Source organism: Scylla paramamosain, chromosome 5, assembly GCF_035594125.1.
Source record: "Scylla paramamosain isolate STU-SP2022 chromosome 5, ASM3559412v1, whole genome shotgun sequence".
Lineage (NCBI taxonomy): Eukaryota > Metazoa > Arthropoda > Malacostraca > Decapoda > Portunidae > Scylla > Scylla paramamosain.
This window is the reverse complement of record NC_087155.1, coordinates 36,510,056-36,537,292: the sequence shown is the minus strand read 5'-3', so window position 1 is coordinate 36,537,292 and position 27,237 is coordinate 36,510,056. Positions and strand designations below refer to the sequence as shown.

Sequence of the window (27,237 nt, the reverse complement as noted above, 5' to 3'; positions counted from 1 at the left end):
CAAGGGGAGAAAATGGAGAAATATTAAATCCCTAATATCACAACGAAATCTAACCAGAGAGGGTTCAGATGACATTTACATACACCATGCATGAATCAACATCAGCCACGACGAACATTGCGCAAAATTATTATGAATTAGTGAATATTTAGGTATTTATATTAAAAAAGCGGTATTTCGTCCAGCTCTTATGAGGCCCGTTGTATTATGTACACATGGGGGACAGACTGAGTGAAGAGTGAGAGAGGAGTTAGGCAGGGCTGTATATTGTCACCAACCCTTTTTAGCCTGTATACAGAGGAGGTAGCAGCCAGGATGAGAAGAATGAATGTAGGGGTAAGTGTGGGGGAATGATAAAGTATGTGTACTCCTTTATGCAGATGACGTAGTTGTTATGAGTGAATGGCAGATGAGCTTCAAAGTTTGTTGGATGTAGTGGATGGCTATGGTAAAGACTTTGGAGTAAGGTTTAGCAGTGAGAAAAGCAAAGTAATGATTGTGAATGGGTCAGAGGATGAAAGTAATGTGGTATGGAGACTTGGAGAGAATGAGTTGAGACAGGTGCAAGAATACAAGTACTCAGGGATGTGGATGAATCCTAGTGGGTGTGCAAAGGCAAAGAATGAAAAGATAAATATGCTAAACCAGTGGGTAGGTCGACTGGGAAGCGCGGCAAGGATGAGAGCAAGTAAGTATGATGTGTTGAGAGAAGTGTGGAAGAGTGTGGCTGTCCCATGTATAATGTATGGTATGGATGTGATTGCATGGAAGGAAAATGAAATTGAAAAGTTAGAAGTGGGCCAGAATAGAGTAGCAAAGATTGGCACTGAGTCCACCGAGGGGCACAGCAGTTGAAGCCTTGAGAGGTGACATCGGATGGCGCACCTTTAGGGAAAGACTCACAAAAGCCACACAAGATTAGGCTTGAGAGAATGGATGATGCAAGAATAGCAAGGAAGGTGTACCTGTGGAATGAAAGTGGAAGCAAATGGAGGAAGAGATGCATGAGAATGACAGACAGGAGTGGATTGCAAGTTGTGTGGGCGATAAGAATGGCTGGTAGGAATGAAAATGAGCGTGAATGGGTGGTAACAAGAGGAGGCAGAGTGGGAGCCGAATGGGATGTGAGAAAATGGAAGAATGAGATAGACAATGAAGTGGAATGTGTGGGACTGAATGAATGGAAGAATGAGATGGAAAGAAAGAAGACCCTGGAATGGTACAAGGAGAAAGAGGCCCCGAGGTATGAAAGGTGGTATGATGGAAGCCTGGGCGGTGATCTTCTCTTCCTAGCGAGGGCACAGTGTATGGATGTGAATGCAAGGAGTTACAGGTGGTCTGAGTCCCTGTGCCAGATGTGTGACATGGGAGAGGATGAGACGGTGGAACATGTGGTGCTGGAGTGTGTGCAGTATGCCAGAGACAGGAATGAGATGATGCAAGTGATACTGACTGAGTTAGGGCATCATAGGAATGAAAGAGTGGAGAACACAGGAAAGGAGTGGATGGTGTTGTTACTGGGACTGTGTAGAGAGGCCAATGAAAGGAGTTGTCGATCCAAAGGCCTGACTAAGGAGTGATCCTGTGCCACCTGTACCATCAAGATCAAGATCAAGACAACAGTTCCCACGTGTTTACTTCTACCATTGCCTAGAAGTCTTGTTCTTTTCGCAAATTTCCTAAGTAATTCCCCACCCCGGAGGCCGCCCCCAGTACCCCAGTTCCCTGCATCCATGGTGAGCCCCTGGGGACCCTGAGGCGCCGCGGGGGATCTGAAATAAGGGAGAAATTAAGGGAAATAGGGAGCCCCGTGGTCACTGCACTGTCTCCCACGTTTTCCTCATAAGATTTTTGGTGTTTTTTTTTTAAGTTTTTCCCCTAATTTTACGGTAATTTTTAGGGTTATTTAGGGATGTTTTGGAGAAAATCTGTGTGGTTTGGTGTGTTTTGTAAGAAAATTTTGTGTTTTTGGGGTGTTTTGTGGAAAATCTGTGTGGTTTGGTGTGTTTTGGAAGAGAATTTTGTGTTTTTGGGGTGTTTTGTGGAAAATCTGTGTGGTTTGGTGTGTTTTGGAAGAAAATTTTGTGTTTTTGGGGTGTTTTGTGGAAAATCTGTGTGGTTTGGTGTGTTTTGGAAGAGAATTTTGTGTTTTTGGGGTGTTTTGTGGAAAATCTGTGTGGTGTGGTGTGTTTTGGAAGGGAATTGTGTGTTTTTTGTGTGTTTTGAAAGGGAATTGTGTGTTTTTTGTGTGTTTTGGAGAAAATCTGTGTTTTTTGGTGTGTTTTGGAGAAAATTGTATTCTTTTTTGTGTGTTTTGGAAAGAATCTGTGTGTTTTGGTGTGTTTTGGAAGGGAATTGTGTGTTTTTTGTGTTTTTTGAAAGGGAATTGTACATTTTTTGTGTGTTTTGGAGAAAATCTGTGTTTTAATGTGTTTTAGAAGATAATTGTGTGTTTTTTTGTGTGTTTTGTGGAAAATCTGTGTGTTTTTTGTGTGTGCCTGTCTGTATCTGTCTTTCTGTCTGTCTATCTGTCTGCATCTATCAAACATCCTTTAATCTATATCTGTCTGTCTGTCTATCAATCTATCTATCTGTGTGTGTGTGTGTGTGTCTATCAATCTATCTATCTGTGTGTGTGTGTGTGTGTCTATCAATCTATCTATCTGTGTGTGTCTGTCTATCAATCTATCTATCTGTGTGTGTGTGTGTGTCTATCAATCTATCTATCTGTGTGTCTGTGTGTCTGTCAGTCTATCTACCTATCTGTGTGGGAACAGGCGTCTGTGTACCACCGGCTGCGGCACACAGTGGGCACCGTGGCACAGGTGAGGACAGTGGTGGTGGTGGTGGTGGCACGCCGGCTTATTTCACCTCCTCACTCCTTGCGTTTGTTACTTCAGGTTTATATTGTTATTCTTCAAGAGGGGAGAGAGGCAAGGGACGAGAGACGCAAGGGAGAGAAGCAAGGGAGAGAGACAGAGTAAGTAGCCTGGGAGAGGAGAGGGGAGGGGAAGAGGAGCGAGGGAGAGAAAGAGAGACGGGAGAAAGGCAAGCAGGGAGAGAGAGGGAGTCTGGAGGAGAGTTAAAGAATAAGAGAGAGAGAGAGAGAGAGAGAGAGAGAAGCCTGCTCTTCGCTCCTTGTTGAGTCATGATAAAAAAGTTGAGATGCCTTACTGCCATATAACACTTCATTTATTAACATCACCAGTGCACCTCTCTTCTTCTCTCTTCCAGCACTTGTAACTACCTCTCAATCCAGACAGTTTGGTGGTGACAAATCTCATTATTTCTCCTCACCAGGTTGACCCGTGTGGCTCCTCTCTGGTGGTGAAAGCCAGTGACGGCAAGATGGTGATGGTGACCCTGCCCAACCCCCTCCAGGTACTGCCATGCACCTTCACCACTGTCATTACCATCACCACCACCAGGAAATGCACAAGGGTATAATAATGGACTACAATAGAACCAAACATGATAAAACACCTAGGAAGCAACTTTTATATAGAACATAAACACTTGCTAATATTAACCTAACTTAACCTAATTCCTCCTTTTCTCATCCTGCAGGAAAACTTGGAGGGGGTGACTGAGGGAGGGGCGGGGTGTGGGTCAGGGGCAGAAGGTGACGTGCCAGAGTGACGTCACGTTCCCCCAAATGCAGGCCGGCAAGTTTGGTGAGTAGCTGGCCTCCTCCTTTTGCCGTATTCAGAAATGCTTTACTCTCTCACTGTGACTGTTTTTCAAGGCCACAGGTGATTAGCTGGGTGCTCAAGAGTGTTTCTCCTGTTAATTATGTAGAAATCTTGTTAATCTGTCACTAGAACCATAGAAACACTCTTGACATTCCTGTAGCCTCACCGTGATGAGAGAATGCAGAGGAACAGAACTAGCCAGGTTCTTAAGGGTGTTTCTCTTGTTAATCTGTCACTAGAACCATAGAAACACTCTTGACATTCCTGTAGCCTCACCGTGATGAGAGAATGCAGAGGAACAGAACTAGCCAGGTTCTTAAGGGTGTTTCTCTTGTTAATCTGTCACTAGAACCATAGAAACACTCTTGACATTCCTGTAGCCTCACCGTGATGAGAGAATGCAGAGGAACAGAGAACTAGCCAGGTTCTTAAGGGTGTTTCTCTTGTTAATCTGTCACTAGAACCATAGAAACATTTGAAAACCCATGTCAATTCAATTAGAGTCTTTTGAAAGTATTAAGCATTACAGTTTAATATTTTGGCTACCCTGACCCCACACCTCCTCCACAGCTGACGTCACCAGTCGTCAGTGCACGGCGGGTGCTGCAAGGGGAACTGCAGGAGGTGGACCTGTTCAGCACCTCATCCCTCCCTGCCCTCTCCCCTGACAGGAGCATGCCAGACCCAGGGGTGCCCAAGGAAACGGTTAGTTCTTGAGCTAGTGATGGAGTAGATGAATGGGCTCACAGTTAGAGGAGAGAAAGGAATGGGGATAGAGTTGAGGGATGGGGAAAACAAGTATAGATGAGAGAAGGAAGTGGGGATAAGGAGTCAAGGAATGGGAAAACAGAGTAGGGGAATGAAAGGAGTGGAAATAGCTGAAAGAATTATATAGCATGTTGGTTGATGCATTGATGGTTGTTGTTGTGTTGCAGAGTACGGGATGGGAAGCCAGGTGTCTATGTTTGGGTGTACTGTCTCTCTCTCTCTCTCTTTCTTTATCACTCTCTGTCTGTGTGTGTGTGTGTGTGTGTGTGTGTGTGTGTGTGTATGTAGTGGTTATATATGTGTGTTTGTTGCTGTTGTTTATGTTGCTTGTCTGTTGTTGTTGTTGTTGTTGTTGTTGTTGTTGTTGTTGTTGTTGTTGTTGTGCTTGCTTTCCTATCTGACTTTTTCATCCATATATGTATCTATCAATCAGTCTATCTGTCTACCTATCTATCTGTCTATTGATCTATCTATCTATCTATCCATCTATCCATCTATCTACCTATCCATTAATCTGTCTATCAGTCTCTCTATGTCTTTTTATCTCTCTCTGTTTTCTACCTCTCTATCTTTACATCTCTCTGTCTGTCTATTTTTCTCTCTCTCTCTGTCTTTCTATCTCTCTCTCTCTCTCTCTCTCTCTCTCTCTCTCTCTCTCTCTCTCTCTCTCTCTCTCTCTCTCTCTCTCTCTCTCTCTCTCTCTCTCTCTCTCTCTCTCTCTCTCTCTCTCTCTCTCTCTCTCTCTCTCTCTCTACCTAACTTAACGTAACCTAACCTAACCTAACCTAACTTAACGCAACCTAACCTAACCTAACCTAACCTAACTTAATGCAACCTAACCTAACCTAACCTAACCTAACCTAACTTCTGCTCTGCCAGACAAGGGTTACTACCTCTATGCAGACAAAACCTAACCAACCAGCTTAACCTGAGTCGCCCCTGGAACCGCCCCACCACAGAGGAGGAGGAGGAGGAGGAGGAGGAGGAGGAGGAGGAGACAGTCATGGATGAAGGGACGTCACAGATCATGCACATTTGCTTCCATATTGGGTGAGAGACTGCATTGTTTGTGAAGAAGACGAGGAGGAAGATAGTTTTTCATCTCAATTGCACAGAATATTCAATAATTGGTCTGTTTCATGAAGGTAATGTACTTTCTCAAGGTAGTTTTTCATCTCAATTCTTGCACAGAATATTCAATAATTTCTCTTTTTATGAAGACACTTTCCTCAGCCTTTATTCACACATCACTCAAATATTGTCAAACCATCTTTTAAATCCTCAGCCTTTATTCACACTTCACTCAAATGTGTGTAACCATCTTTCACAGCTCCTGTATTGCTGAGTCATTAGAGAGCCTTAAAAGAAGACAGTCAGATTTATGGATGGGGATGACAGGTGAAAATAGACAGGTGTTTTTTGTACAGGGACTTCCACGTGGATAGAGGATCAACCTGCCAACCAAGTGAGTATGTGTGAGTATTTGTGAGACAGACAGACAGACAGACAGACAGACAGAGAGAGAGAGAGGGAGGGATAGACTGACAGAGATGCAGAGAGAGAGAGAGAGAGAGTTTTAGACAGACAGAGAGAGAGAGAGAGGCATACATTGACAGAGAGAGAGATAGACAGAGGCAGGGTTAGACAGACCAAGAGGCATACACTGACAGAGAGACAGACAGAGACAGGGATAAAGTAACAGAGATGGAGAGAGAAAAAGACAAACAGAGACATTGAGAGATGTTTCTGGGTGTGTGTGTGTGTGTGTGTGTGTGTGTGTGTGTTGATTTATGAAGAAGATGGCAAATAGTGGGAATTTTCTTATGTGTTTTGTACTTTATTTTCTTTGCTTCATTCATTTTTTTTCCCTTGTTTTTTTTTTTCCATCTCAATTTCATTCATGTTTTTCCTTTCTCCTTCTCTCTCTATTCCTTTATTTTTTTCCTTTCATCTATATACTTCAGGTTGCGGTGGAAACTGGCGTACAGCTGTGCCTGAGCCTGCCGTGGACGCATTCCCAGCCGACTTCTACCAGAACAGCTCGGACACGGCTGGCCAGGACAACCACCGCAACACAGACATGCACGCACCTGATATGGACATGAAAATGGAGGGACAGGAGGTGAGGGATGAGAGGAACATGGGACGGCAGTGTTAGAATGATGGTAGTGGTCTTATATTTGATTTAGATTGCGTTTAATTTTGTTAGGTTTAGTTTAGACTCCATTCTCTATGTGACTCTCTCCCCAACAGTCCCACATGATGGTGTCCGACAGTGATGCCTCAGTGCAGGAGGGGGAACGGCAGGCAGAGACCCGCAAGTGCCCCTGGGAGAAGCCTGGAGGTAGGGAGGATGGTGTATGAAGCCATATATGAGTTTTTCGTACTATGTTAGGTTCATAATTTGATCAGGCGTTGTGGTTCCTGGTGTTGCTCCTGTGCTGGTGTCCTTGTCCTGGGAGGTGTTGTGAGTGGTACCCTTGTTGCAAATGACCTTAAAATTGATTACTGGAAGAAATGAGAGAGATGGGGACAAATAGAATGTTGACGATGATGATGAATGAGTTGCCAGGAGTTGATTTGAAAGTTGAAGGGGAATGGAGTTAGACGTACAATTTTCTTTTCTTCCCGTAAAGTTGACAAGGTTTGGTATCTTTGTGTTCCTTTGCTCCCCACCCCCTTGCATCTTACAGCTTGTTATAAAGGCAGCTTCCCAAGTAAATTATGCTTTCTCTCCATTATCATAATATTAACCTAACCACAAAACAGTGCTAGAAGAAATGCCCTTATAGCTAACTCCAGGCTGAAAGATTCAAGCAATGTAGTGAAAGATATTCCGATAAGGAAGATAAATAGGAACTCTTTAAATTCTTAGCTAGGTGAGGGTGATGTCCATTCCCACCATCACCTGTTGAAGTCCTCCCCTAAGAGCCCAGTGAGCTGTACTTGGCCCTCTGTGACTAGTTCCAATTACAGAGTGGCCTGAGGCAGTGAGTGCTTGAGTGGAGCCTTCACACCACACCAGGTTGTGATGGTGGCGGCATCTGGGGCAGCAAGAAAGTGGCAGCCATTTCATTGTGTTTTTATAATCAGTAAAGAATTGAGAGTATAGATAGTGAGATTAGAAGGAGAAACACAGTGAGATTAGAAGGAGAAACACTCGTGAATTTGTCAGAATATGACCATGAACATAGTGAAGTATAGCTGATGATAATATACACATGAACTGTCCTTGCCTTGCCATATCAAGCTTCTTTTGTATTTTATTTCTTTCAGTTAACCGAGCCAATGAAAGCAGAATCAAACTTTCCATTCCAGTCAACTGAACCTGTGAAAGTTCCCAATCCGGCCAAGCAGGTCCCAGAAGGTGCGGCGTCCATGCACCCCGTGATGGTGCTGCACCAGATGAAGCCTGGCCTGCTGTACAACACTAACCAGACCACCAGGGATAACAAGTCTTTCTTCACCGTCACCGCCGACATCGATGGCAAGGAGTTCTCAGGCAAGGGTGAGTTGTAGACTGACCAGGTGAGTCTGACAAGACAAAATAAGAAGCTTCTGTAGTACCAGGTGGCATCTCAAGGCAACAAAACCCATCTCTGTGTTTTGGGTACAGTCTCACATAGAACAGTTGAACTTGGAGGTCTCTGCAGCAGCATATCTTAACCCATAGTTACTAGGAATATATTTCAGTCACCAAGCAAGGATACTCTGATATCCTGTACAGCCTTGGAACTCCCTCACAATGAAATTATGTTGATTATTCTGAAGGAGAAAATAAAGCAAGTTTTAATCATCACTTGACTGAAGATGCAGATGTTAAGTCTTATCTTTCACTACATTACTCATTTTTTGCAGGAATATTCTTTAGCCTGCTGCAACATTTAGTCCCCTTATCTTGATCACTGACTGGACTTGTGCTAAGTGGAATTTTCTTTACTTGCAGGGACAAATGTGAAGAAAGCCAAGTTCTTCCTGGCCAACACAGCAATACTGGGACTGTACGGGGTAGAATCCACCTTTGAGATCTCCGCTTAATGGAAGTACTAGCTGCCTGGGTACTGGCGGCGGTGTGCGGGGCAGGCGGTCCCTCGCACACGTGGCTGTAGAGTCTGCTACGTGATAATGACAAAGTAGATAGGTAGCTACATAGTATTTTAACCTGAAGTCCTGTCTGTGAGTGTTGTCTTGTATGTTGCTGCTTGCTGAAGGCAGGGAATGTAGTGAACTGGAGGGGCAGGGCCTGAGTGGCTTACAAAACTCCTGTGGAAGGGAAGTGATGGTCTGTGCTAAATGTTGCAGTCTGACGAGTGACGTGGAATTCAATTTTTCCACGTGTAAATTCTTCCAGTCCAGTGTTTACCTTTATTTTGTTCCAGCTCTGTTACTTAGTGCCAGAGTTAGAAGACTGACATTTAACGGAATTCTTATTTATGATTTTGACGTACTTTCTTTTCCTATTTATTTACTTAGCCCGTGAAGTGTGGGTGCTCCTTGTAAATGGTCGGTGCTGAGCCTGCCATGAATGCAAATGAAATGCAGCTGATTGTGAAAGACAGGCACAGGAGAAGGGGTCAGTCACTCATTCCTGCTTGTGTCAGATCACTCATCTAGTGTTCTGCTGTGGAGTGGAGTGGGTGATGAGAGGGCTGTGGTGATGGGACAGTGACAGACAAGCCCTACTTACTGAAAACAAAAGTGTGCGAACTCATCACATCAACACTTATTTAGCTTCCTGACAAAAATGGCATCCAGTTTCAGATGTTTAAGGTATTTAACTCATCTATTTATTTAAAGGTACCCACTCTTTATGGGTTAAATGAAAGCTGTACTCTAGTTTAGCAGTCAGTCTCACCACTTGGTTTAATGTGAGCAGGTAAGGAAGCCCTAGAACCTGGCCGTTGGTTAGGTTCTGGTGACTTCTGGCTGGAATCTCAGTACCTTAATTTCTCTTCTGGTTGAAACTTTCTCCTCAAACACAACTGGCTGGAGCTGAGTCCTGGGATGGTCAGCTGTTTAAATATTACTACACAAAATGTTATGAGTTTGAATACATAATGAAAATTTCTTTAATGTGTATGTATGTAAAGGTTATAAAAGCAAGTATTTTTTTCTTTTTCAATTTTTGTATATAATTGAGGTTAAGATGAATTTGAAACATTGATTGCAATTTATCAAGCTGGTGTTGGTTTTGGTTTTGAAGGAAGTGTAAGTGCAAGAGGTATGAATTTGAAACATTGATTGCAATTTATCAAGCTGGTGTTGGTTTTGGTTTTGAAGGAACTGTAATTGTGCAAGAGGTAATCATTTGATGAGAGTGGAATTAATGAAGCAGTTTACCACACCAGTATTGTCATTCCTGCTCCCTGTGTGTCCACCTTACCTCTCACACCCTGACGTTTGCCTCAACGCCTTCATTTATCACCAATGCAGTTAGGTAAATTATCACTTATTACTATTTTCTCATATGAATTCAGAAACACTGTCAGCTTATCAAATAGTGTATCTGTTAATATAACCTTTTGTAGGCAACTTGTCCTGTAACCACCTATGACATTTTAGGCTCTCATTTTTGTACCAGCCTCTTCAACAGTTCTATAGCTTATGGAAAACTAAATTAACTTCCTATTCTCTCATTTCCTCTGTCCATACCAGCAGTTCTCATAGTACTCTCAATGTTGAAGGATGATAGCAGTCCAAGGGCAGAGCTAGTGAGTTCCAGACCCAGCAGAACATGACTGGTTCCAGAGCATTCCTAAAAAAAAAGAAAAAAAAAAAAACTAAGCTATGGGTGTACACACATACCCAGGGGCCCTGAGAATACTCTAGAGAGTGTACTTAAGTGTATATGGGTGTACACACATACCCAGGGGCCCTGAGAATACTATAGTGTACGTAAGTGTATGTCATGTTTTAAAAAATTTGTCACCTGTTTTGTAAGGACAGCATAAGTGAAGTATTGTTTGCATGTACATCTTGTTTATCTAGAGCAGAAGGATTAAAGTTGAGTGCAGTATTTCAATGGGCACAGTTGTGATGCATTGTGCCAAGGGTGGTGTACTAGCTAGGATGCACAGGAGGGCGGTGAGAAGATGCCTGATGCTGCAAGTGTTGGGAGGACCTGATGGAATGGATAGCTTGGCTCTTAGTGATGTACCTTCATTATGTTGTGCTGTTGAGGTCAGAAGTCACGTCACGAGCTGCATTTTCCTCTACCCAGCTGTGCGTTTCAAGTCCCAAGAACCTGCTGAGAATCTGACAAAACCCGAGTGATTTTCAGCAGATCAGGGGAAGGAAGAACCGAATACAGAGAGTAAATGAAGAGCACTGACTCGATTTCTGACCATGACTGTATGTACTCTCCCATAGCATTACATTGTATACTGAAATGGGTTTGCCTGGTTGAACATGTAGCACCGTACCACAACCATTACACTCTGCCATGACTGAGTCTGTCCATGCTAGTCCTCAAAGTATTGTGTTTTTAAGCTAATTTGCACTATTGTTATGGAAAGTCCTAACCTCTCAGGCATAGTGTGTAGTTTGGGGACACTTGGTTCATTCTACATGGCATGCTACTGAAAAACTGAAGTAAACATGGAAATTTTAAACCAGGGTGGTGTTCCTTGCCTCTGTTGGTGGTGTTGGAGTGGCCTGTGGAGTCAAAGTTGGTGTAGTCATGTAAAGTCCTGCACTATCTCTTGTCTGTGTGGTGTGCAGATGAATGGATAAAGAAAGGTGTGGTAATAGTGGGGATCAGCACCTTGGCAGCAGGATTTGGTTATATTAAATGTTACGTGAAGAAATGGAAGTGAAATAAAGGAAATTAGATCATGTTAGGTCAAGCATTGTCACAGTTAAAGTGAAGAGAGAAATTTCCTTTGTTTTTCCAGGTATTTAAAGACAGGTGCATAGATACTCCTGGGAATGAAAGGAAAAATTGAGAAATGGAGGAGGAGAAAAACCAAGTCAATTGTTTTTTTTTTTATTTTTATGTATGAGTGACACTGGCCAAGGGCAACAAAAATCCAATAAAAAAATATGGCCACTGAAATGGCAGTCCCATAAAAGGGTCAAAGCAGTGGTCAAAAATTGATGAATAAGTGTGTTGAAACCTCCCTCTTGAAGGAATTCAAGTCATAGGAAGGTGGAAATACAGAAGCAGGCAGGGAGTTCCAGAGTTTACCAGAGAAAGACTTAGAAACAGTCTGGCTGGGAAACATATTAGTATGATATAGTGATCATATATTCCATTTCTGCCTTAGGAGCCATACATCAGTAGCAAATAGTGGTCATTGATGAGTCATGCGTCACCAACCCAGCATCATCCTTAAGCAGAAGGAGAATACAGAGCCTGTAGTATGATAGAAGACACCAAGACTTACTTATAGAAGAGACCAGCCACCACCACTGTTGGCATATGAATACAGCTGGTGTTCATAGCCATCACAGGTTCACAACAAGGTACATAATACCTAAATCCCGCTCAGCCTACATGAGTGATGCATCACCACTGAAAACTTTGTACCAAAGAAAAATTATAATTAAAATTATAATAAACTCACGGTTCAGTAAAATTATTTGTGAAAGAAGAGAGAGAGAGAAAGAACTAGCTAAGGTTCCAATAACTTAAGAGGCCTGTGGGTGTTGAGGGAGAGAGCACAGAATGGCGTCTCCCTTCCCTCTGGCAACAGGTGGGTCTCGTAGCTCTGAAATATTTGATTTTTCTTTTATTTAGAAGTGAATATTACTGTGTTCATGTTTATTATTCATGTCTAGTGAAGATATAGTGACTGTACGTGTTGACAGAATGGCGTCTCCCTTCCCTCTGGCAACAGATAAAATAGCCGGTGTTGGTCCCACGTGGAGACAGGCCACAGTCTTGGGAAAGCGTTAGCCATGTAATGTTTCTTTAGTCAAATATAATCTACTGTGAATGTGTTGTGAGCAATATTATTGCCGTAGAGAAGTGATGGAGGAAGGCTGTGACGTTATTTAGGGATATAACGGTGCCCAGAATCAATGGTACTCTTGAGGAGTTATAAAAGTAATTATTTTCTTGTGTATTCGTAGTGTTAAGTAACGGAGTATAAGTGTATATGCCATACCAGAATTTCAAGTGTCATAGTGGGTCAGTCAACCCAAAGAATCCCATCAGTATTATTCATTTAATTATTTTTGCTATTTTTATATTTTTCGTTCCTCCTAATAAAGCCACACTGTAGGTACTGTGTGATCATTAACCTCTCCCTACCCTCTGGCCATGACGATGAAGGCGAGAACCACTACCAATCAAAAATGTTTTCTTTTTTTCTATTGTGTGTGCGTGCTTCGCCTTTTCTCTCTTCCTCTTCCTTTCTTCTTCACCGTGAAGATCTTTGCCTCGTCTCATTAGAGCTCTGATCGGACCGGTGAGGAGGAGGGAGGAGGGGGGAACCGGAGGGGGGGGGTGGCGTTACATTAGTTTATCTTGCTCGTATTTACCTAAGGAACCATAAAGAGATATCAGCAGTTTACGTGACGTGATGCTTCCTTCAGATTCATAAGGAGTGAATGTTGCGTCACCAGTGTTCAGATATCACAAAAAAAGACACAATGAGAAAAATGAACCGTACATTTTAACAGGGAACGGAAAAAAAAACACCGAATTCTGGCCAATATTTCTCCTTCCAATTGACGTAAACACTAGAACTGAAATTAACGGGGTGAAATGCATGTTGGCGTGAAAGAATGCATTAAAGAAGAAAAGAAAAAGCATCAGTTTATCTTAGCTCACGTATTTCTTACCCTTTTACTTCTCTCCTTCCATTAATTAAGGAGAAAAAGTCATAAAAAGTCTAAATATACGTTTGTTACCCTTTCAGTTCCATCCTTCCACGGTTTAAGAAAGGAAGGCTCTATATTAAGATACTATAAGGGCGTTCAGTGGTAGGGGTCAGTGAATTCTTTTGCTAACTAGGCTATGGGTGTCCACTGTGTTCCTGGGCTAGACATGTTTACACACTCCTCCCTGCATTCCATTGTTTTCTTCAACACAACCACCACCACCATCACCATCACCACCACCACCACCGCCAGAGTGACACGTAGGGAGAATATTTACTAACAGAGAGAGAGAGAGAGAGAGAGAGAGAGTATAACGGGAGGGAATAATGATAAAAAAGTTAGATACAAAAGTAGGAAAAACGGAACACACACACACACACACACACACACACACAGAGAGAGAGAGAGAGAGAGAGAGAGAGAGAGAGAGAGAGAGAGAGAGAGAGAGAGAGATTAAACTTTCTAAGCCAAGCCATACACACAACTATAAACATACATTCAATGATATCCTCATAAAACATAAATACACTCACACACACCACTACATAGTCCTTGAAATTTTATCGGGCCTGAATGTGACAGGAACCAACAGGTGAACTGATGGAAACCTTAATGTACCTCATATTTACTCATTGCTCACGTGCCACCAGCGAGGACTCTTTTCTGGCTGGCTCAGAATATAATAAATTTGCAATAAGTCTCATTTCAAATTGATTTCAGGACAAGTTTTTACTTTTTATAGATCTTTCAGAATGCGAAGAATAAATTTACGTTAATTCGCATGTTATTAATTTTGAGACTGATAGATTTCCATGCGTTTTGACTTACCCCGATTAGTTTCAAGAAAAAAAACAAAAAGAAAACTCATATTTATTCTTCTGTTGACATAGCTCGTGAAATAATAAGACAAGACCACAAGAATCATAGTGTACAGTCAACAAAACTCAAAACTCATGAACCAAGATGCAGTTCCCTTATATAACAAAATAAAAAAATAAATAAACGATAATATGAGATGAGTACACAAGTTAAGATGGTACGTCTATTTCTCAGCACTTTTTCCCATCACTGACTGGCGATATTTCTTGCAGCATTCGTGGCAGGGGAGCATATGAAGCTTGCCTGAGGGGAGAACAAAGACTGGGGAGCGAAAAAAGAGCCGAGGGAAGCTAAGATGCCTTGAGCCAAAATGAAACGTTATTAGAGTTAGCCTGAGTTAGCCAGGCCGCCACTGTCTAGAGCGCGCCGGCATTCTGTTTGTTTTTTAATGTTCTGAAGTGAATGACGCTCAAATATTAGCAATAACAGATAGATTAGTTTATTTGTTTACACGTGTGGAGTTTAGAAGGGTTATTTTTCAGTGGTTAGCGGTTTATTGAAGGAAATGCGTCGCTGTGTAGAAGTTTCTGCTATGGAATTATTACGATAGCTCCTGGTCATACAGTGTGTGCAGTGGCCAAGTGGGGGAAGGACGCTGTCTTGCCCTCACTTGTTATGCCAGCCACCTCAAGTCCCTGTAGTTGTGTAGACGTTCTGTTCTCCCTGTCACTCACCAACAGAATCACGGCCTTTGGTGAACACACTGGCATTGCTAATAAGATAGGAAGCTGCCACGCGTGATTTGGGAAATAAAATATGATGTGATGTATTCGATATTAGCTACTGTCTTTGTTTTGTAATGCAGTTTAGTACAGAGCAGAAATTCGTGTTACCAAATGGTTCAGCTTCTTACTTAACTTTTATAAATTAGAGATCTATTTAGGTTTTCAGAGGTATTTTCGTGACTAGGGAAAAAAATAATCCAGCTCTACGTGTTTCTTATGTAATTCAACTTATTACACAACAGGAATCCGTGTTATCATATCTTCCCGCGTTTTATCTGAACTTTTATCATGTTCTGGTCTGTTATTTAGGTTTTCAAAGGCATTTTCATGACTAGCACAAAAATCCATCTATTCTTGTTTGTTCTGTAATTTTTATATAACAGAAGAGAAACTCGTATCCTCAAACGATCTGGCGTCTTATCTTTCTTAATTTTTATCAGGTTCTAGTAGAAATTATGTACGTTTTTATTATTCTGGGTAAAAAAGAAAAAAAATCTATCTTCCGTGTTTATTCTGTAATTCATTTAACTACAGCAGAACAAGAACAACATGCTAAAACATTCCGGTTGCGTTGCGAGAAGTTTTGTGGAGCAGTTGTGAAATATCGTCTGTTGCTGAATTACTGACGTATCCTTAAGCTTCACCTATATTGTAATAGCACGTGTTTCTTCATTTCTGACCTGGTGTTCTAGAGTGTATGGTGTCTTATATAGGGAACAGTGAGAAAGGACCTTCACTCCTCTCCCTGTGGTTCAGTGGATGATGTCTCTTCTTATTTTTTTTTCTTCTCCTTCGTCACTCGGTCAAGGAAACAGAACTGTCCCCTTTACAAGATAAAACCCCTCTGTAACCTGGCTTTGGTCTATATGACATCAAAGCGCTCCACTCCCTCCCTTATCCACTCTTTAAATTCCCTTATACTCTTTACCCAATCTTAATAACCCTAGGAACACTTCAGCAATATAATATCTTAAGAGTCTTCTGTGGAATCAACTCAGACAGGTTTGAATTACTTGAATCGCATTAACACACCTTCTCCTCACACTCCGTCTCTTAAACGTCCTTTAAATTCCTCTATACTCTTTACCCAAGCTTATTAACCCCACAGATACTTTCTTACTACAATATCTTAAGTCTAATACGTAATCATATCAGAGGCTGGAATTGTTTGAATTTCGCGCGCAAACATCCGCTCTTCACACCATCTAAATTGTGTTATACTCCTTATCCAAGCCTACTAACCCTAGGAACACTTCAGAACTACAATATCTTAATAGTATAGTGCGGAATGATGCCTTTACACGCTTCAGTTACGCTCTAATAAACTCCTTTCAATAGCGAGAAAATATGAGCTGTCAAGTGAGTGGCATCCACCATCACCATGACAACAGGTCGTGAACAGCCAATCCCAGCTCGCCATTTCATCCGGGACCTCAAGATGGCCACACTGATACAATATAGTTTAATTTCCAGCCAAGATGAGAGTTAACCGAGACATATATGGTGGATAAAAAGCTCTTAAAAATATGGGTGTTCTGAGGAAAGTATACCACTAGGGAATGTGGGTTACATTAGTAATGGAGGAATATTTTGAGAGCAGACGAAACTAAAGGTACAGTTACTAGTTAGTGTTTTTGTGTGTTTGTTTATGTGTGTGTCGTGGAGGAGTGATCTGTGCCTGACCATGTGGCTGTATGATGAACCAGGCGTGAGTATTCAGCATTTGACCAAACACACTCACGCAGAGACTGTCCCTTTAAACCTTCGTGCCTTTAAACCTTCGTCTCTTTAAACCGTACCCAAACAAACGCTTTCGATTCCCGTAGGCAGACCAGGCTACCTCTCTCTGACCGCCGCCCTATGTCACTTATTTTTAGTCATATGCTCCTAATGAGAGAGTAACCGGCCGGCTAGGGGGACTGGGAGTAGGCTGGGAGTGTTAACTGGTTATTTAACAGAGTAGAAGATGAGAGAGACTGGGTATGTGTGATGAATGAGAGGGAATAGAAGGGTGTAAGCTGTTTGACGTAAGGGTGACAGGCTGTGTGCGTCCGTGTGTACATGTATGTGGGTGGGTGTGGGTGACTGGTTGGGTGTGTGTGTGTATTACCCTTGTGAGACCCTCTGTGTGTGTGTGTGTGTGTGTGTGTGTGTGTGTGTGTAGGGAGGGAGAGACACGTGAGTAAAGAAGGGAGGATGGAGGTCAGGAAAGAGGAGGAGGAGGAAGAGGGCTGACTGGGTGAACCTCTTAAAGATAGTATTCAGAAATTACGTGTTTTCTTGGCTTCGCTGAGTCACTGTGTTAGGGAAGAGGAAGAGGAAGAGGAGGAGGAGGAGGAAATAGAAGTGATATAAGCATAGGAAGGTTTTAAGTTAGTATTAAGTTAGTATTAGTATTTATAGTTAGTATTTTAAGTTAGTAGGTTAGGCTATGTAAGTTGAAGTGTATTAGATTGTAAGGCTAAGTAAGGTTAGGTTAGGTTAAGATAGTGCGTTAGGTTAGGTAAGTTAAGGATAGGTTAGACTAGCATAGTTTGGTTAGGTTAGGTTAGGTTAGGTTAGGTTAGGTTAGGTTAGGCTATGTAAGTTGAAGTGTATTAGATTGTAAGGCTAAGTAAGGTTAGGTTAGGTTAAGTTAGGTTAGGTAAGTTAAGGATAGGTTAGACTAGCATAGTTTAGGTTATATTAGATGAATTTACATTAACTTGCATAGGTTAGATTAGATTAGATGAAACTAAGATTTGGATGACATAGGTTACGTTAGATCATGTTAAGTTAGGTTAGGTTAGGTTAGGTTAGTTAAGGTAATTGAGTTAGCAAAGGTTGCATTAGGTTAAACTAGCATAAGTGAAGAAGTTAAGTTAGATTAGGTGAGGAATTATTAGGTTAGATGAGAGGAGGTGAGGTTAGGTTAGGTTAGGTTAGAGTAGGTGAGATAAGGTTTGGTTAGATTAGATTAGGTTAGGTTAGGTTAGGTTAGGTTACATTAGGTTAGGTTAGGTTAAGTTAGGTTACAGTGAGGCATCTTGAAGTCATGAGAAACAATGGCGGGGACAGAGATGGTACCTTGCCAACTCCACCTGAGAGAGAGAGGGGGGGGGGAGGGCAGGGTCATTTAAGGACTGTCTTTAGAATTAGCTTCCCTATGTTAATGTGTTAGTTTTCATATTTATTGAGAGAGAGAGAGAGAGAGAGAGAGAGAGAGAGAGAGAGAGAGAGAGAGAGAATATGGTGTAAATAAAGGGACTAAAAATGTACTTCAAATGGCTTGATTCTCTCTCTCTCTCTCTCTCTCTCTCTCTCTCTCTCTCTCTCTCTCTCTCTCTCTCTCTCTCTCTCTCTCTCTCTCTCTCAATAAATATGAAAACTAACACATTAACATAGGGAAGCTAATGTTCGTCCTCATTTACAGCCAACCCCAACCATTGCTAATATAGACTTCACTTTCATCCAGGTAGAAAATAAATCTTGTAAAATAACATTAGGTCTCGTCTATCATCCTCTAGTCCAGTCACCTGCTACGGACAAAAAAACTTTATGACCTCATTGCGGACATTTGTTGCGTTAATAATTGCATAATTATGGGGGATTTTAATGATCCAGTCACTTTCAAGACATCTTTATTCCTTCTACAGCCACATCCAGTCTTAGAACTGGGAAGAAATTGCAAAATGTATTCTTTTTCAATGCCAACTCTATGTCTTGTAGATGGTTATGAAGGAGACTGCATGCATTGCTTCTGATGCTGCTAATTGTTTTGTTTCACAGTGAAAGGCTTTAAATGTAGTTGGAAAATGTCATAGGAAAAAATTGTAGTTAATATTGGATGCAAAATATCAAAGTAAGATTAGCTAAAGAATTTTTAACATTGGGAATAGTAATCCATATATATACATATTGGAGTATATTTTTTTGTAACAGTGTGAATGATAAGATTCCACTTTTCAGTGTTGCCACGGTGACGGTGGTGGTGGGCATGACACAGATGCGGGAGGTGGAGTTTGTGCCCGATGGAGACATGCAGGTGGACAAATTGTGTTGGTCATTGGTCAGACTGGAGTTTACATGTGTACCTCCTTCACCATCATTGGTGGACACTTCACCTTGAGTGTTAGTGAAATGTGCTCTCTTTCTTACTTTATTTGTATATCACAAAAAATTTAAGACCAGTTAGTTGTCTAGACTATAAGTTTTAAAATGAGAAAATCAATCTACATAATTTTTTAAAAGGAAACAGTTAAGGCATTGTAAAGTAAAAGTCAAAATATATTTTGGTTATTATTTATTTTTTTTGCAATCAACAACTTTCATGTATAATGAAATCAATACATTCATCAAACTTAATATCATATTTAATAACAGCTAGAGGTACCAATTTGCAGATGTCTATGGAAAATTTGTATGATAATCTTGTGGCCAACAAAACAGGATATAATGAATGATGACTTATTATTGTAAGAAATCTTTGAGAGTTGTTGTTGTGTACTTCCACATTCCATGGAGACAGCTTTTTCCTTCACCTTTCACCATTTAAAAATGTGATAATTTCAACAGGATGCTTGAGCTGTCATGGTGTTGCTGGTGCTGTGTGCCATCATCACCCTGACACAGACCACCCTGCAGACACCTTCATCCTGGGTGCCACACGTCACTGCTGCTACAACTCAGAGCAACTGGAGCGCAAGCCAGGAAGGGAGATGGTAACTTCTCACTTAATTTGTTGTTTATTTGAGGGCCTAATGACAGACACATAATGGAATGAGTGTTTGTGAATGTTTGTTTATATCTAGATACAGCATTCACATATCTTAAGTGCCACCTTCCAAAAGCAATGTCAGCCAGAAAAATAACTGATCAATCTAATTACATTTCAGGTAACTTATCTAATTTCTAATAATTTCTAATATAATTTCTGTTTTTTTTTTTTTTTTTTTTTTTTTTTTTTTTTTTTTTTTTTTTTTTTTGTAGGAGTGACACTGGCCAAGGGCAACAAAAATCCAATAAAAAAATATGCCCACTGAAATGACAGTCCCATAAAAGGGTCAAAGCAGTGGTCAAAAGTTGATGAATAAGTGTCTTGAAACCTCCCTCTTGAAGGAATTCAAGTCATAGGAAGGTGGAAATACAGAAGCAGGCAGGGAGTTCCAGAGTTTACCAGAGAAAGGGATTAATGATTGAGAATACTGGTTAACTCTTGCATTAGAGAAGTGGACAGAATAGGGGTGAGAGAAAGAAGAAAATCTTGTGCAGCGAGGCCGTGGAAGGAGGGGAGGCATGCAGTTAGCAAGATCAGAAAAGCAGTTAGCATGAAAATAGCGGTAGAAGACAGCTAGAGATGCAACATTGCGGCAGTGACAGGCAACATTGTGGCGGTGTGGAATGTTAGGAGTAGCAGTTGAGGGAACAGGTGTGTTAGGGTGGTAGTAAAGAGCGGCTTGAAAACTAGTTGGGCTTTTAAATGGTTGAGAGTGACTGAAGTATGATTGTCAGAAATGGAGAGGGTTTAGAATGGCATGTAAGAATGTGAAGTGAGACAGATAGAGCAATGAAGCACGTGAGGTTGAGTGAGCCAGGTGTGGAGTGAGACAGACAGACAGACAGACAAAGTGATGAAGCACGTGGGGTTGAGTGAGCCAGGTGTGGAGGAGTGACAGACAGACAGCAATGAAGCACGTGGGGTTGAGTGAGCCAGGTGTGGAGGAGTGACAGACAGACAGAGCCATGAAGCATGTGGGGTTGAGTGAGCCAGGTGTGGAGGAGTGAGACAGACAGAGCGATGAAGCACGTGGGGTTGAGTGAGCCAGGTGTGGAGGAGTGAGACAGACAGAGAGCCATGAAGCACGTGGGGTTGAGTGAGCCAGGTGTGTCACTTGGGGACGACTGTGAGCCAACCCAGGACCAACGGCTGATGACGCTCAATGATGGAATTAGAAGCTGCATGAATTGTTTATGTAGATTTTAGAAGCTGTCTGAATTGTTTATGTAAATCTGAAGCACTTACTTTGAATTGAAGGCTTGGACCATGTAATATCTTTGTAATTCTTCTGTACCATTGTCATAAGTTCCTTAGATAACTCACTACAGTTTTGTCTCTATATAATAATATGTACATTTACTCAAACTGCATTTTCTTTCAGTGTGCAGGTTGGCAGTAAACCTCCCTGAAGGTTCCAGAGCTGCTCAGCAAGTGTCCAGTCCAGGCTGTCACAAGACTGTGTGATGGTGGACCTTCCACTGATACTCACTGAAAACAGCTGTGCACTGCCACTCACAGGAAATGGTGAGTACTCTAGGTGTGTTGTCTGCTGGCTAAGGGAGAGAAAAATTCTGGTGTGTGTGTGTGTGTGTGTGTGTGTGTGTGTGTGTGTGTGTGTGTGTGTGTGTGTGTGTGTGTGTGTGTGTTTAGGAGCCCATTAAATATTGGTTGTTGTCAGAAATGGAAAATGCTCTGAGGGACTTTGAAAAGGTTGCTTATATCAGTGTGAAATGAGTAGGTGTGTTCTTGGAGACAGAGGCAGCATGTGGCCAGGCCTGGAGGAGAATCTTGACTGAGGCCCTTGAGAGACTGCAAGCTGACAGATTGAGGATGTTCAGTGTGGAAGAGGGGGACAGTTGAGTGTCACTGAAGAATAGGGGATAGTTGTCTGGAAGGTTGTATCGAGTTGATAGATGGAGGAATTGAGTTTTTGAGGCATTGAACAATACCAAGTTTGCTCTGCCCCAATCAGAAATTTTAGAGAGGTGAGAAGTCAGGCATTCTGTGGCTTCCCTGTGTGAACTGTTTACTTCCTGAAGGGTTGGACGTCTATGAAAAGATGTGGAAAAGTGCAGGGAAGAGAGAAGGATAGAAGCTGTAGGAGGGTAGTTTGGAAATTAAAGCTTTGTGCCAGACTCTATCAAAAGCTTTTGATAGACAGTGACAGTGCATCTGTGGCCACCTGTGTCATGGCTGTCACTGATCTTCCTGTCTCCCGTCCAGTCTCACAACTACAAAGCCCTCTCAAACAATGCCCAGCACAGCACTCTTCCCTTTGTTAAGCTTGACAGCACCCGTTATAATGCAAGAATTAAATGTGAGCTGTGAAATCAGAGTGTAGCAGTAAGGGGGGGACAGGCAGGGAAGTACAGGAGAGACCTTCCCCTCTACTGTGTCTGGCAGTCTCTCTGTGATTAAAGGGCTGAACTTGGCATCTTCAGGGCACGAGAGTTGCCATGGGTGATAATTTGCTACCTTTTTGAGCAGTGAAGCCTTTGTTCTGTGGGTGTGCTGTCATGCACTGTAATATTCTGTGTGGCCATTGTAAAGCCACATTGAAAGTATATGTAAAGCTTGATGCCAACCCCAAGCTGTCCCATTTTATAAATTCATATAGAAATATTTAGAAAAAAAACTGGGAAAATTTGAAATCTGCAGCAATTTTGGTCCCAGGAATTTTGGATAGGGGAATTTCAACATTATAGCATTGTTGGGTGTGTGTGTGTGTGTGGATAAGAGGAATAAGATTAACGTTTTCTGAAGGAGTTGGAGGAGGGGAGGCATGCACTTAACCACGATTACAAGAGCAGTAACACTGAAAATAGTGGTACAAGACTGCAAGAGAAGCAACAGATGGCTGGATAAGCAGATGTTATCTCCTGTTAAGTGTGAGTCCTGACAGGTGTGAGTGAGTCTTGTCAGTGAGGTGTGTTGTGAAGTATTAATGGAGAGAGAGAAGGAATGATTTTCAATGATCACTGTGAAATAAGAGGAGAGTTCTGTTATTGCGATGTGCATGTGAAAGTATTGGGTTAAATATGAGACTAATTTTGGGGAATTCATGGATATAGGAGAGAAATAGATGTGAAATTGTTGTGGGGTGTTAAAGGACTGTCTGAGGCACCTGTTAGGCCAGGGGAGGGAGTGAAAAGTTTGTGGGAATAAGAGTTTGCATGAGTGAGGAATTAGTGTGTGTGTGATGCAGAAATAATCTCATTCTTCATAACTAGTTTACCCAAGTTGCATTATTTATGTATTTATTTGCAGAGGTTTGTCTTCTGTCTGTGCAATCAAGGCTGGTGGTGATGGTGGTGTCTCATTGCAGGGCCTGATGTGAAGGTGTCTGCAGCCAGTGTTTGGTGTCCTCTGTGCCTGCCTGGTGGTGCCTCATTGCAGGGCCTGATGTGAAGGTGTCTGCAGCCAGTGTTTGGTGTCCTCTGTGCCTGGTGGTGTCTCATTGCAGGGCCTGATGTGAAGGTGTCTGCAGCCAATGTTTGGTGTTCTCTGTGCCTGGTGGTGGTGCCTCATTGCAGGGCTGATGTGAAGGTGTCTGCAGCCAGTGGTGGTGCCTCATTGCAGGGCTGATGTGAAGGTGTCTGCAGCCAGTGGTGGTGCCTCATTGCAGGGCCTGATGTGAAGGTGTCTGCAGCCAATGTTTGGTCTCCTCTGTGCCTGGTGGTGGTGGTGCCTCATTGCAGGGCTGATGTGAAGGTGTCTGCAGCCAGTGTTTGGTGTCCTCTTTGCCTGGTGGTGCCTCATTGCAGGGCCTGATGTGAAGGTGTCTGCAGCCAGTGTTTGGTGTCCTCTGTGCCTGGTGGTGCCTCATTGCAGGGCCTGATGTGAAGGTGTCTGCAGCCAGTGGTGGTGCCTCATTGCAGGACTGATGTGAAGGTGTCTGCAGCCAGTGGTGGTGCCTCATTGCAGGGCTGATGTGAAGGTGTCTGCAGCCAGTGGTGGGTGTCCTCTGTGCCTGGTGGTGCCTCATTGCAGGGCTGATGTGAAGGTGTCTGCAGCCAGTGTTTGGTGTCCTCTCTTCCTGGTGGTGCAGCCTGATGTGTTGCCTGCTTCAGTGTAAATCTTGCAAGCTAGATCTGCCAGGTGTCTCCAGTGTAGTAGTCTAGGGTGCTTTGCTTTGTGTCTTGGGCAATAAATAAAATTGTGAGTATCATTCTCATGTGAATTATATAGTTTGATAAAATTACAGAATGTGCTTGGGTAAACTAAATTTATATATTGGTGGTAAACAATTCATGCATCCCCAAGTAAATAAATAAAAAAATAAATAGGACCCAAAACAATAGATACAATATAGATCATCCTCTGGTCAAAAAAAAAAGCCAGGATTGGCCCATTTTTGGCCAAGTTTAAAGTGAAACTTGCACACATAAGCCCTGTCCGAGCGACACCAGAGTCGCTCGGACAGGGCTTCTGTGTGCAAGTTTTACAACCAAAAATGGGCCAATCCAGCCAAAAATGGGCCAATCCTGGCTTTTTTTTTTTGACCAGAGGATCAATTGTTTAGTATTTTTTGCTTCCATTTTTTTTTTTTTTTTATCAGGGCTATGAACTGGTTACATCAGAAAGCAGCTTATTTGCAATTTGTTTTGCAATTTGTAAAAAGATTTGTATATAATTCCACAATTCCACAAGTATGAACAAGATGATTAAAAATATATTTGTTTAAATCACATTGCCAAAGTTTCTGAGGAGGCAGGAACTGTTACACCAGAAAGCTTGTTTATTTGCAACTTGTTAGTATAATTCCCTAAGTATGTACAAGATAATATATATATTGTTTAATAAATCATTATTGTTTAATCATTCCCTAAGTATATACAAGATAATATATATATTGTTTAATCATTATTGTTTAATCACAAAAGTTTAATAAATACACAATAGGATAAATGATTTGTTTTCCTTGTGTCAGAGAGCTCCTGTGTCAACTTGAGTGAGACTAGTGTTGAGGACTTCAGCCTTTGCAAGTCCTGAAGGATGCTTGTCACTCCCACCAACAGCTTGAAGGGACTCTTCCTGCTGCTAAACTGCTTAACAATATCCTTCCTGCTCAAAATTCTTGCCTTACAATCTTCTTACTTGAAAACTCTTGTACCCTTTTCTCGCTGCATTCTTCCTGCTGTTGACTGCTTGACAATTATTCCTGCTTAAAATTCTTGCCTTACAATCTTCTTACAACTTGACTCTTCCTTGATTGCAATGAAAAATTCCTTGACTCCTCTTGTCAGGCTTACAGGTAGCAAGACTCGGCCCCTCTTCCTGATTAAACACCTCGTCAGGCTTACAGGTAGTGACACAGCCTCTCTTCCTGATGAAACTCTACTCCCTGATCACAATGAAGTATGTCAGGCCTGATGTGGTAGAGATTGCTGTGGGCAACTGTTCATGGGATGGAGTGAAGCAGCACACGTCACACCTGCAAGGGAAACGGACCATTAGCTCCTAGACACATGAAGCTTGTATGTGCTGAGATCCTTAATGTTTGATAATTGATTCATTACAAAACAACCTTTGAAAAGAATGAGGCGTGGAAAAGGTGCCGAGATTCTTAGTATGAGATGTTTGGGGATTGGTTGCCTAAAAGACTATGACTGGACAAACATGATACGAAAAAACCGGGCAAGTTTGAAAAGTACAATGCACTATGCAAGAAATGTGTCGATATTTTGTGAATTGCGTCAAAAATTCAGTCACATTCAAGAAAGGAAATTTGAAAAGCATAGCAGTATGACAGACAAGAAACTGAAAAATGTGCCTTAAATAAATACTTCCCAATTATATTTGAAGGATGATTGAAATTCGCATGGCATCATAAATTTCAATAGCACGACATTATATACATATTAGAAGTTTAAAAGACGAACCTGATGGATAATTTCACCTTCCCCAACACTGCCTCGATCACATGGTATCCTGGCAACGGGAACAGCGAGGAGGCAGCTGAATTCACACCTGTATATCAATCAACTTTGCCTCGGTGCTGATTGGCCAAGGAGGAGCCTGTGGGAGAGAGAGAGAGCCTTTGTTAAGTCACCCCTATAAATGTAAAGCACACGAAATCTATAGTTGTAATAAATTTAATATTGCAGAAGGGTAGCGACATTGTGAGTAGGAAAGACAGGAGAGGCGAGGAAAGAATCAGCTTGATCCTGGAGAAGTGAAAATATAATCTCGAGGATAAACTTATGAATAAAACTTCTAATTTGAAAAGAATAATAATTTAAAACTTTCTGCTCACACCTTCGAAGTTTATTATTGCTATTCATGGTCAGTTTATGGTTCCAGAGATACGTTTTTGAAACCCACTTTAGAAAAATATACGAGGAAATAAAACAGTATAAGAAAAAAATATATATATATCACATGAATAACAAATTAGGAAAATAAGTATTAGAAATCCAACTTCGAGCTGAATTGATAAAAAAAATAAAAGAAAAATCTGGTTTAATACAACAAAGCATTAATAGACAAGTTTAATGTAAATTTAGAAGGTTAATGTGTGTGTGTGTGTGTGTGTGTGTGTGTGTGTGTGTGAGGAGTTGTGTCTTTTTGAGTGTCTCCAGATTTTTGAGTGTGTCGTCACCAGATTTTTGAGTGCATGAGCATTCTAATGGTTGAATGAATTCGTGTTTATGTGCGTGAGTGTGTGGGAGCGGGCGTGAGTGTGTGGGCGCGGGCGTAAGTGTATGTGTGGGCGCGGGCGTAAGTGTATGTGTGGGAGCGGGCTTGTGTGTGTGTGGGCGCGGGCGTTTGAGGGCGTGGACGCGGGCGTGTGAGTGCATGGAGGCGGGCGTGTGAGTGCATGGAGGCAGGCGTGTGAGTGCATGGAGGCGGGCGTGAGTGCGTGTGTGGAGGCGGGCGTGAGTGCGTGCGTGGAGGTGGGCGTGAGTGCGTGCGTGGACGCGGGCGTGAGTGCGTGCGTGGACGTGGGCGTGAGTGCGTGGAGGCGGGCGTGAGTGCGTGCGTGGAGGTGGGCGTGAGTGCGTGCGTGGACGCGGGCGTGAGTGCGTGCGTGGACGCAGGCGTGAGTGCGTGGAGACGGGCGTGAGTGCGTGCGTGGAGGTGGGCGTGAGTGCGTGCGTGGACGCGGGCGTGAGTGCGTGCGTGGACGCAGGCGTGAGTGCGTGGAGGCGGGCGTGAGTGCGTGCGTGGACGCGGGCGTGAGTGCGTGCGTGGACGTGGGCGTGAGTGCGTGCGTGGACGTGGGCGTGAGTGCGTGCGTAGACGCAGGCGTGAGTGCGTGGAGACGGGCGTGAGTGCGTGCGTGGAGGTGGGCGTGAGTGCGTGCGTGGACGCGGGCGTGAGTGCGTGCGTGGACGCAGGCGTGAGTGCGTGGAGACGGGCGTGAGTGCGTGCGTGGAGGTGGGCGTGAGTGCGTGCGTGGACGCGGGCGTGAGTGCGTGCGTGGACGCAGGCGTGAGTGCGTGGAGGCGGTGCGTGAGTGCGTGCGTGGAGGTGGGCGTGAGTGCGTGCGTGGACGCGGGCGTGAGTGCGTGCGTGGACGCCGGGCGTGAGTGCGTGCGTGGACGCAGGCGTGAGTGCGTGGAGACGGGCGTGAGTGCGTGCGTGGTGG

The 27,237-nt window shown here is 42.8% G+C and overlaps 1 protein-coding gene across 6 annotated transcripts; it reads left to right on the top strand.

Annotated features, from left to right (window-relative positions):
• Positions 1 to 196: 196 nt before the first annotated feature.
• Positions 197 to 23,322, top strand: LOC135100912 (uncharacterized). 6 transcript variants are annotated; one of them, XM_064004490.1, is made up of 13 exons: positions 198 to 1,736; positions 3,301 to 3,381; positions 3,568 to 3,674; positions 4,263 to 4,397; positions 5,340 to 5,510; positions 5,888 to 5,925; positions 6,425 to 6,582; positions 6,714 to 6,804; positions 18,839 to 19,000; positions 19,445 to 19,590; positions 21,028 to 21,170; positions 22,972 to 23,056; positions 23,193 to 23,322. In XM_064004490.1, exons 5-9 carry the CDS (start codon positions 5,464 to 5,466, stop codon positions 18,850 to 18,852), a joined length of 348 nt encoding a protein of 115 aa, XP_063860560.1. In that variant the 5' UTR covers positions 198 to 1,736; positions 3,301 to 3,381; positions 3,568 to 3,674; positions 4,263 to 4,397; positions 5,340 to 5,463; the 3' UTR covers positions 18,853 to 19,000; positions 19,445 to 19,590; positions 21,028 to 21,170; positions 22,972 to 23,056; positions 23,193 to 23,322. The 6 variants fall into 6 exon arrangements, with proteins under 6 accessions (XP_063860559.1, XP_063860558.1, XP_063860560.1 ...); XM_064004489.1 differs by lacking the exons at positions 18,839 to 19,000; positions 19,445 to 19,590; positions 21,028 to 21,170; positions 22,972 to 23,056; positions 23,193 to 23,322 and adding exons at positions 7,437 to 7,485; positions 7,779 to 7,968; positions 8,407 to 11,071 and having other exon boundaries at positions 197 to 1,736; XM_064004488.1 differs by lacking the exons at positions 18,839 to 19,000; positions 19,445 to 19,590; positions 21,028 to 21,170; positions 22,972 to 23,056; positions 23,193 to 23,322 and adding exons at positions 7,437 to 7,968; positions 8,407 to 11,071 and having other exon boundaries at positions 197 to 1,736.
• Positions 23,323 to 27,237: the final 3,915 nt, after the last annotated feature.